General features: G+C 34.3%; 1 protein-coding gene across 1 annotated transcript; it reads left to right on the forward strand.

The window, feature by feature from the left end:
* Positions 1 to 339: 339 nt before the first annotated feature.
* Positions 340 to 3578, forward strand: spcs3 (signal peptidase complex subunit 3). Its single transcript, XM_048196718.1, has 5 exons — positions 340 to 613; positions 1015 to 1088; positions 1375 to 1451; positions 1604 to 1719; positions 3365 to 3578. The coding sequence occupies exons 1-5, from the start codon at positions 471 to 473 to the stop codon at positions 3495 to 3497; spliced, it is 543 nt and encodes a 180-aa protein (XP_048052675.1). The 5' UTR covers positions 340 to 470; the 3' UTR covers positions 3498 to 3578.
* Positions 3579 to 12149: the final 8571 nt, after the last annotated feature.

Consider the following 12149-nt stretch of genomic DNA (forward strand, 5'->3'; position numbering starts at 1 on the left):
ATTATTACTTATAAAGGACATATTAATGCCTTATTCTGCATGACTATGTTCTACATCCCATAATCCTACCCAATACCTAAATGTAACTACCTTACTAACCATTAATAAGCAGTAATTAGGAGTTTATTGAGGCAAAAGTCGTAGTTAATAGCTAGTTAAAACAGAGAAGTGGACCTTAAGCTAAAGTGTGACCAAATTCTTATATTTTTATACTGCTGAATACTAGTTTGCTCAAATAGGCCTAATAAAAAAATTGCTTGTGTTTTTGATCTTGCTCTTTTACTATTGATGCAATGTCACTCCCTGACCACTGGGTGGCAATGTGTACTTTCATAAAAACAAACAGGAAGTAGGTCTTGCTTCCGAATCATCTTTGAAACTGCCTCACTTCCTGCTTTGAACCTCCGCTCGGAGCGTTTCTTTATATCTTTGTTTTTCAATACATTGTTAGTTGTTTACTAGATTGAACCATGAATACGGTATTGTCGAGGGCGAACTCGCTCTTCGCCTTCTCTCTCAGTGTGATGGCGGCGCTCACATTCGGATGCTTCATTACTACAGCGTTCAAAGACAGAAGCGTACCGGTGGATATACACGTATCCAAAGTCATGCTGTAAGTTAACTGCACTGTTTCTGAGCCTGCGACCAAAGGTGCAATACAAAATCTATGTTAAGATCATTAAAAAAGGTATTTGATATATATCAGGCATTACCGACCATTTTGAATCATAATTTTGCAGCATATGGGACTTATAGATGCTGAGTTTGTGGCCAATAGCAGTGCAGCACGTCAGCGATGCAAATTAAATAAGCACGAAGATCTTATTTTTGTGCTTTTGTTCAACAATGTTTTGAAACGCTGGGTAGAAAATATGATTTTGTTTGGGTAACGTACATTTTAAATGTGTACGTGCCATCAGGTTGCAGGATTGAATGTAGTTTCGTCTTTCACATCTGTTTCACACATATCTAAACTGAGATCTTCTGTTTCTCATCTTCTTATTCTTTCTCCAGTAAAAATGTAGACGACTTCACAGGACCACGAGAGAGGAGTGACTTGGGCTTTGTGACATTTGACCTTTCTGCTAATATCCTTTTGACAAAAGAGACCACTGCTGTGCTACACAATTACCACCATGTAGATGAAAATTGAATCACTCTGAGCCATAGTTTTTCGATTTTTATTTATAAATTTTCTGTATTAATCATTACATATTTACTATTATTTATGTAAATGTAATTCCTGTGTGAATGCATTTATGCCACCTCGGTGCACAATTCATGCCACTTCAGATGCTGCTGCTACCATATCAGGTTTACAGTGCAGTTTACACCTAGAACCGATTACACTATTTGCCTTAACCGCTTTATTACATCTGCAGCCAATATTTGACTGGAATGTGAAGGAGCTCTTTCTTTACCTGACTGCTGAATATTCAACTAAAAGCAATGTAAGTCTTTAAAAGTTCAGCCTATCCAGAGAGTCAGTGGGCATTAATCTATGTGAATGAGAGCTGGGTATTTGTTGTGTTGTAGATCTGAAGATGTCAGACCTGTTTGTGTTTTTCACATCAATAAAGAATCCCATGTTATCCCATGTTAGGCACTGAACCAGGTGGTTCTATGGGACAAGATTGTCTTGAGAGGAGACAACAACAAACTAAACCTGAAGGAGGTTAAATCCAAGTACTTCTTCTTTGATGATGGGAATGGTTTAAGGTTAGTATTTCATCTGTGCAGTTTAATTAACAGTTTAAAAATATATATATATATATATACACTCTACCATTCAAAAAGTTTTAGATCGGTACGATTTTTAATGTTTTTAAAAGAAGTCTTTTCTGCTCAGCAAAGGCTGCATTTATTTGATCCGTAATATTGTGAAATATATTTTACAATTTAAAATAACTGTTTTCTAATTGAATATATAGTAAAAATTTAATTTACTGTGATGCAAAGCTGAATTTTTAGCATCATTAGTCCAGTCTTCAGTGTCACATGATCCCTCAGAAATCATTCTAATAAGCTGATTTGGTGCTCAAGAAACATTTCTTATCATCAATGTTAAACAGTATACGATATTTTTTCAGGATTCTTTGATGAATAGAAAGTTACAAAGAACAGCATGTGTAACATTATAAATATCACTTTTGATCACTTTTTTAAAAGAAAGACGTTAAAGAAATGAATACTACTTGATTTAATACAAGCATGCATTAAATCAAGTAGTATTAATTTCTTTAACGTCTTTCTTTAAAAAAAGTTACTGACCACAAACTTTTGAACTGTAGTGTATAATGTTACAAAAGCTTTTGATTATGATTTTTATATATAATTTTTCAATAAAATTGTTTTAATTTAAAATTTAATTTCAATTTAATTATTTCTAAATATCAGATCTTATTACAACTGAATTATGAGCCATACACTTAAGATCTGATACTTGGAAATAGGGCTGCAACGATTAATCGCGATTAATCGTTTGCAAAATAAAATTCTGTGTTTACGTAATATATATGTGTGTGTTCTGTGTATTATAATAATAATAATAATAATAATAATAATGTATATATAAATACACACACATACAGGTATAAAGTTTAGAAATATAGGCATGTATTATAAATATATATATTTATATATATTTTATATTACATATAAACATAAATATTTTGTATATAAATATAACATTTTTCTTAAATATATACATGAATGTGTGTGTGTGTGTGTGTGTGTGTGTGTGTGTGTGTGTGTGTATATATATATATATATTATACACAGAACACACACATATATATTACATAAACACAGACTTTTATTTTGCCCTACTTGGAAATTACAAATGACAGTTTAATTTTAAAAAATCAATCAGATTTCTTATAAGTAAAACAATAAGAGAAACTGTACAACATCAAAAAGCACACATCTCAGTACCACTCAGTAGAATCAATCTCAAATAAATATTGACAAAGTGAACAATACTTGGAATAGATATTTGGGTAAACACTTTACAATAAAGTCTCATTTAACATTAATGCATTAGTTAAAATATATTGCTAATTGATAGTTTATTTTTTCTTCACAGAATTTATTAATATTAGTAAAAAAAAAAAAATGAAATCCTTTGTTCATGTTATTTCACAGTGCATTAACTAACGGTAACCAATACTTTTTATTTTAAAGATGTGATGGTAAATAGTGAAATTAACATTAACAAAGATGAATAAATGCAGTAGAAGTATTGTTCATTGCTGGTTTATGTTAACTAATGTAGTTAACAAATGAGATAAAAGTGTTACAGTTAATTGACATATAGAACTGAAAAGTATAGAAATGGACATCTCTCCGTTTTTCCCAAACACAGGGCGAATAAGAACATCACTCTCACTCTCTCATGGAATGTGGTGCCAAATGCTGGAATCCTGCCATTGGTCATGGGATCAGGACACAAGAGTCTCGCCTTCCCTGAATCATATGAAACAGCAAAGAGCTACTGAACTGTTCCAGTCCATCCCAAACCATATTTGTAAATGTTGTGCTCTGTACGGGTTTTAATAAAAGTTGACACATTGTTTTAAGGAGTGACTGTTGTTTCTGGGGATTAAGAAAAATATTACAACATGCTAATATTTCAAGAGTCGGATAGTCATATTTAGTTCTATGACCATCCCAAAAAAGGGATACTGATAATATTTTTTATCAGGAAAAATAATTATCTGGTGTTTCATATTTGTCTTGTGTGGATAAGAATATTTTTGTTAATAATAATCTCTTTTGGTCAGTATTAAAACATCAATTTGTTATTATTAAAACTAAAGAGCTCACAAAGCAAGATTAAGAGTACATGCAATAACCAATTAAAGTAAGCACAATCATTCACTTTTAGAAAAAAAAAAATTTATTTGGGTTCAATATAGAATCCTAGGGTGCCTGACAAAAATGCATTTCTGGGAAAAAAAAAAAAAAAAATGAAATTACAACTAGGTTTGTGGAATGCTGTTGCTGCTAAACTGCTTCGCAAAGTGTCTCTCCAACAGTTTTTACTTTGAAATTAAATTCCACTTAAATAACTGTTATTACTTGAATAATTGAAACAATGCAGGTATGTTGCAATCCCTTAGAATAGTAGTGTAATATAATACACAAACTCACTAGTTTTTGCGAGAGACCGACATATTTTTTATGAGCAGTTCCTAGTTTCAGTCACCAGATGGCAGCACCTGAACACTTACAGTATTTTAATTGGAGCCGCACTATGACTAAATCAATACACCAAGGCATATATTGTGCTTGTACTAATGTGCCAGAAACATACAGTTTCTGAAAAAATTCTACAAATCAAAAGAGTCACTTGGACAAAAACTCAATGAGCTAATGTGGGGAAAAAATCTCTCATCAGTCCAAACACAATTTAAAAAACTCCTCTTAATTGTCTCAAATATATCAGTAACACAATAGCTTTCTAAAATACCAGGAAGAGAAGGAGAATATGCAAGAAATGGAATACTATGCAATGTATATACATACTGATTATGATTGAAACCCGTATTAATAAGTAACACCAACTGCCAGTCCACACAGTTACTTGGCTAAGGAACCAGAACCAGAAAGTTGTCATGTAGATGAAGTTATGTGCTCACATCCACATGGCTTGATAACACTTGTTCTGCTGTTGGTGTATAGCAGGGGTGCTCCTTCCTGCTCCTGAAGGGCCACTGTCCTGCATATTTTAGCTCCAATCCCAATTAAACACACCTGAACCAACTAATCAACGCCTTACTAGAAAGAAAGAGAGAACCCTTTGTGCAATAGTACATCTCACATGTGTGAGGGCAACATTGTATCACACAAAAGAAACATAAGATCAAGGTTTCTCATTCAGTAAGAGCATGTGAAAGGAAATAGGCCAAATATTTTTACTCAAAATTCAATTTCTCAACATAAGTAATAGAAATCATTTTAGCAGTTCAAGCTGTTCTGCTATAGTACACATTAAGTTAATAGTTAATAACAAGAGGAAATTCACCCTCATTTGTGTGAGCCATTTGGACCAAAATAGAATGTTCTGGACATTTTCACTAAAATAAGACACAAACCAAGGTTTGAAATGAGGTGATTGTGGTGAATAAGAGGGATTTTATGCTACAATAAAACCGGATGATCACATAGCTGGAACTTCTCCCTGTCTCTTAAGGAACCATATGTCACCGACACATCAAAAGGGGGGCTAAAATAGAGGACGATCACAGGGCTTGTTTATGGAAAAAACTGTTATTCAGTATACACACAAAAAAAACCCTATCAAATGGCTTCAGAAGGCATGAAATATAGCACACAAGTGTGAACTGCTTCTTTGATGCTTTTCGTTACTTTGAAGCATGACAACCCTTAGTCACTTTGAAAACAAAAGAAAAGAAAATCAGGTTTGGAATAACAAAAGGGTGAGCTGACAGATTGACAGAATTTACAAAATATTCCTTTAACATGTATGTTTATGTCGATTCACATAAAAGGTTTAGCTCACCACAAAATGAAAAGTCTGTCATTAATTATTCATTCTCATGTCGTTCATTCTCACTTTTGTTCATCTTCGGAACACAAATGAAGATCCTTTTGATGAAATCTGAAAACTTTCTGTCTCTCGATAGGCAGCTATATGCAATTGAAACTTTGATGTTTCAAAAAGTTCATAAAGAGATTGTAAAACTAATCCATTTGAATTGAGCGGTTTAGTCCAAATTTTCTGCAGAAACTTGATCGCTTTATATGAAGAACAGTTTGAATTTAGGCTTTTACTCACATATGAACATTCATCAACTCACACATCAGTAATGGAAGTTTAAGCATGTTTTCTTGACGTGCGAGAACCAATGAGGTTCATTCTCATGTGTTAAGCAGCATTTTTGAGTTTCCACAAGAGTTTGTTCTCGCGCATCAACTGATGTTTATGTGTGTATAAAAGCCTAAATTAAATCTGTTCATCATAAAAAGTTATCAAGTCTCTTCAGAAAATTTTTATGATCTCTTTATGATCAAAGTTGTGTGGAGGGACAGAAAGCTCTCAGATTTCATCAAAAAGATCTTCATTTGTGTTCCGAAGATGAACAAAAGTCTTACGGGTTTGGAACAATATGAGGGTGAGTAATTAATGACAGAATTTTCATTTTTGAAGTTTTTGAAGACTTTTTTTTAATTATTATTATTGACAATCTTCTAACGATCAAATTGTTTGCTTAAAAATGCTGTTCATGCAATCTCCAGAGAAATGAAAAACAAAATGTATGAAACTACACTCTTAACTTAAACCAAATGTACTATTTCATGCGTTTTCATGTATTAATGTTGGGCATGCTATTAAGATGGGAGTCATTATTTGTTTTCCAAGAAATGCAGGTATGTCCTCTGCACTATAGGGATTAAGGAAGGAATTTTGTTGACAAATCACCCAGAATTACTTTATTGCTTAGGGAGTTAAGAAGGCTAAAATAATGTCATTCAGACCCCACTAGCAAAAACATTGGGAGGACTTATATTTTTAGGGTTATCCCTGGATGCAGCTCTGTTTAGAGTTAGTCCAGGAAGATTTGTCTGTAAGGGTACTGTTTAAAGGTGCTAAAGAGGATGTTTTGTTTTATACATTTTTGCAATATTACTTGAAACTGTCTTTACTAACTGATAAAAGACTACTTATTAGGTGCACTGAAAGGAATAATATTAATATACATCATCTGTGCACGAGGTAGGGCCTTAAAAACATCAGCCAATCGTTTACGCGATCATCACTTAAATGATTGGCCCTCTGGCTTGTCAATCACTGCCGTGACGTTCCTTGTGAGAGACGTGCGCGGATTGGCCCTCTGGCTTGTCAATCACTGCCATGAAATTCCTTGTGAGAGACGAGCGCGGCTGCGCGCTCCAGTAACTTTCCACACTCCACAGGCGCCGCATGCAATGTTTTTGTCAGGAGACAGGAGTAACAACTGCAGATTATGAGTTACCTGCGGTGAGTCCGACATAATGAATCCACTAACACGACACAGCGAATGCCGGTTGTAAACACTCGTGTTCCAATACTCGTGCACGAGTTTTGGGAGGCGTTCCCTCGAGCTGTGAAGGAGGGGGGTTGTTCTTACGCATGCGCTCATTTCAAAAACTCACTAACAGTCTTTGGTTTCTCAGTCGACGAAAAGATCCTCTTTAGCACCTTTAAACGCACAGCTACCTGACAAATAAAAACAGTTATCCCTCTGCGTGAGGAAGATCCATTTAGATCAGGCTCTGATGGATAGATCCGTTTAGATCCGCTGTGACGGACAACAAAAAACTCCCTGAAACTTCCTAACTCTTCCATCCAGATAGCAAAATTCTCTGTTTTTACTGTTACTTCCATTTCTTATGTGTTCCATTATTATTATGTATTTGGTTCTTCTTTAAGTAAAGCACTTTGAATTACCATTGTGTATGAAATGTGCTATACAAATAAAATTGCCTTGCCATAATATATTAAATAAATACTTTGTTAGTCATTCTAAGCTTTTCATCATTTGCTTGGACTCCCACTCTTATAACTCCTATAAACAGTTTCTTTCCAACATAGACTATTCACAATGCAAAAACACAGTTCATGTATTTATGGAAGTGGACTGCGTAAACAGGAATTAATAACCTATTCAATGACTATTCATTCCTGTTCTGAAGTCAGGTGGCGGGCAGCGGAGCACAGGGACTTGAATAAGCAAGGACGCATTGTGTTAAAGTCCTTCAAACAGAATGCCGCAGATGCTGTTTGTGTGAATTTTGCTTTGTCTCCATATGCTCTTCCTCTAATTCCCAGTGCAATTCATTGTAATATTCGCCATTTTTGTGGGCTGATGTCCGTCTGTGGCATTTAAGGAATTCTGCTTTGTGCCATTTCCTAGAGAGATAGAATAGAGATTCATGCCATACTGATGTACTGTTGTGGTTTGTTCAATTGACTCATGTTTTTCTAGCCTCTGTGCTACACATTCCACTTGTCTGATTCATTTAACCTTGAATCAAAAGCATTCAGGTATAGCAATTGTAAATTAAATAACAAATTCCTCGCTTAGAATAGATTATTGTGTGTTCTTCCTGCAGATTCCACTGCTGTTTGTGTCAGTGTTTAAGATTATACTGTGTCTGTTTTCTCTGTACAACATTATGGCTGTTTGTCTATTGGCAATTTGTGTTTTGCCTTCTTCTCCTGCAACAAAAATGGTCAGTCTCAACAACAATCACTCGATATTTCCTTTCCAGCCCCAGTTGTTCCGTGTATGTGCTTGTTTGTCTTGAGGGGAGAGTATGGAGTGAAAAGGATCTTCAGGAAAACACATTTGAGGAGCAGGGCTATCTGAATCACCGGAGTTCAAAGGTGTCTGTTTTCCTTGCTAAGACTCCAACAAGCTTCAGAAGGCTTTACATCTTAAGTGTACTTCAGCAGTGTCTCAGGAGAACAATGATATTTGCTAAACTCAAACCTTTAGTTTCCTACATGAAAATGCCAAAACTCATGTTACTGCAGTTGTCAAACTGATTCTGGATTTTTATAGAAAAAAATGGAAGAAATATATATATAAAACCCTATACAACGGTTCAACGGTTACCTCTGGTCCTTGAATCTGGTTGGTTGAGCAGCATTCCAAGAGCTCTTTCACTGTTGGTATGTCATTGTCTGTTCCAGTCATTCTGTCCATTAATGGGGATTTTCCAATAAGGTCATTCGTTCAACCGATTAGTTCAAAAATTCAGGAACCATCTTTATGAGTGAGTCATTAAATCATTCTTTCAACCGTTTTTTTTTTTTTTTTTTTCAAAAACTCTGATTCATTCAGGAACAAAACAATTGGGTACTTCTTTTGAATAAGTATATGTTATATATAGTTTAAATGTGTGTAGTGTAAATGTAATCCTGAGACAAAACATTCATCATGTTGTCATTTGACCAACCAGCGTCAGTTGCGTCACTTCACGCTCTCTTGTATCCTCATGGGATGGAGTCCATTGGATGCGAAATTTAGATTTTCGCCGGAAGTAATATGTCATCCAGTAATTTTGTGTACCGATTTATGAACCCTGTAAATTTGGACATTCTCCAATAATATATAATAAACTCAAACCATACACAAAGACAAAATGATGTAGACATAATGTATTAACACAATGAGAGGGCTGTGAATTCACACACTTTCTGCATTAAAAACTCTTCCTTCTTCATTGTTATACGCCCAATCCTGCACACACTCAATCGAGTGAAACACAAGCTAACGAATATAATAGGATTCTCAGTGGCTCCTGCCTTGCCCCTTAAAAAGGTCATAAGTCATGTACAATTTCTATAGCAGGAAGAGTGCATGATAGTAAATAATGGGTACTCTGATGTAATATATGGTGTGAACTGGTCGCAGCGGCATGAAGATTATCTGACAATCTGGAAAGCAGGGCAATTGACACCGTTTCCTTCCCTCCTCTTAGGATATTGGCCATCCTTGAAAGAGTTTCTTGGACCCAGTCAAGACACTTGTTATTGTCTTAAGGTATCTAGGAGACAGTCTGACAACAAACTTTTTTTTTTTTTTTGCGCAAAGAAAGTGATTCGTGAAATCCTGAAATTATGAAATTGAACTTTAAGCAAGTGTTTGGAAGAACGTCAAGGTAATAACAAAGTTGTACGATAAAAAATGATTGCCTGGAAAAGGACGAAATACGAGAGAGGAATTTTCATTTCACCTTAGAGGCTGGATTTAATTTTAGTACATTCAATGCTGTTCTACTAGACTTTGATTGAACTGAAATATAAATTGATGTTGACACTTAAGATTATTATGGCCAGTGTGACTCAGCCTATATTTAAAACATTCAAAGACAGTTTCAGTCTTGTCATTATGTCTTCACATAAGAAGGTGATGTTCACTATAAATCTAAAATTCCCTGAACTGCTTGATGAATATGTGGTGTAAAAATCACTATACCCTCTTGAATTCGATAAGAAAACATATCCCTGCATTTGGTTAGAGCTGAAATATTACATAGACAACATTACTTGTGTGCTTTGACAGCACAACAAAGGTTTCCCTGTTTTGCAATATTAGTGATATGTGTCCTCTGAGTCCACTGGCAACAGATCTAATAGCATTTGAGGAGTCTGACACAGTGTCTCACATACATGAGTAAAACAAGAGTAAAAATGGTAAAGAAAAGGAAAGATCTTTTAAAAATCTAAAACACATGTGCCAAGATCTTAGAAATGTACTCTTAGAAAAGTATACCATTTTCAAAAACGATTTAACATCTAAAAAATATAATGTAGTGTAACCATCAAGTAAAATAAATAGTAGGCTATATATTTATTTACACCTTCAAAATGGCAATCCTATTCATAATTTTCCAAAAAAATAAATAAATAAATAATAAAAGTTTGGATTATTAATTCAAGAATAATATTCTAATAATAATAAAATATTATGGCAACCTACTTAAGTTTTACTTTCAAGAATTTCATTTTTTAAAAGATTTTTTAATGATATAAAGTTTTATCACCCTGACATTTTTTTTACTTTATGCCAACTTTATACCAACCTCATGATTGATTATCCCTTCAAACCAAAATGATTTATTGAAAGTGATGGGCTTTTTGCTACCTGGCTTTAGCACAAAATGTACTAAAGATAAAGCAGGTGGGCTGAGACGGTCTGGGTTAACTCAGTTCTTAACAAAAAAAAAAAAACTTTCAATAAACCTCGCCTCTTGGCTAGTTTTGTTTCATTAAGCCACACAGGGGCTTGTCTCCCACATGGAGCTTGGTTGTGAAAATGTGTTGCAAAATGGCTTTCTTCAAGAGTAGTAAAGTTGAAAGTGTGAAAAGCAAGTCTGTGTATTTGTGTGCAGGTATTGTTGGGCACCACGGGCTGTTTTTAGATGGATTCAGAAATTCATGAACTACATCTGGAGTGTACGAATTGCATATAGTAGCCCCAAACAGCCTGAAGCCATACATTTATAGATCCTGCCTGACTTAGCTCATTCTCAAAGTTTTAACAACCATTGTATACTCCAATATAGTTGTGAACCTCAGTGGAGAGCAATGGTAAATCTCCTCTTGTTTGTGCAAGTGAGAAAAAAAAAAAAAAGAGAAAACTTCAAAATGTCAGTCTCCAACTAAATAGACAGCATAAACCTAATATAATCAAACAGTTCCCAGATGACACAAAGCAATTCCAGAAGTAAGGGTGCAGCTTTTTCTTTTGTGTTTATTGCTTGAAGAATGCTTACTTGTAAAAGCAGTGCATGCAACTGGTCCTATTTGAAATTGGTTCCAAGTAGCACACATAGTCCTCTATAGACAAATACACCGGTGGCTGAGAACAGATGGAAATTATCAGATGGATTTAGAAACAATGGAACATTTTCATGAAGGCTCCAGATACTTCAACTGGGATGATGCAGAATGTCTGATTGTATAATAGATTTTGCATTGTGTATGATCATGTAAAAACACTGACCTTTAAAATGGCATACAATACTTTAATTTTACAAGCTCTATTTACTTTTTAGTTTATTCACAAGTTTATGAATCTGATGCATATTTTATCATGTTGTAATATCTTGTAATTTACATGCTGAATAAGACAAAAGAAAAAGAATTAACATCATAAAATGAAATCTCAAATGGGAAATGATTCTCTGACTTGAACAATTAATTAAAGGATTGTTTTTAGTAAATATTAAAGGGTTAGTTCACCCAAAAATGAAATTTCTGTTATTAATTACTCACCCTCACATCATTCCAAACCTTTAAGATTTTCGTTCATCTTCGGAACACAAATTAAGATATTTTTGATGAAATCCGTGAGCTTCTGACCTCCCTATACGCAGCAATGTCATAACAATTTTGTCACAAGATTCAGTGAGCTCAAGGACAAATGTTATTTCCACCAAATGTAAGCCTGCCTAAACCAGCGAAAAACTACAGTATATACTGAAAAAATGCATGCCATCAATTTTTTTTTTTTTTTTTACAAACACCACTTTAAGGGTAAATCTCCAGAAAAGGGAATGAAATCAACTGGGATAGCATATCTTTGAATGAGAACTACACTGCTTGAACTAATTATAAGATAATATGAAATAAT

This window comes from Megalobrama amblycephala, linkage group LG7 (genome assembly GCF_018812025.1).
Source record: "Megalobrama amblycephala isolate DHTTF-2021 linkage group LG7, ASM1881202v1, whole genome shotgun sequence".
NCBI classification, from domain to species: Eukaryota; Metazoa; Chordata; class Actinopteri; order Cypriniformes; family Xenocyprididae; genus Megalobrama; species Megalobrama amblycephala.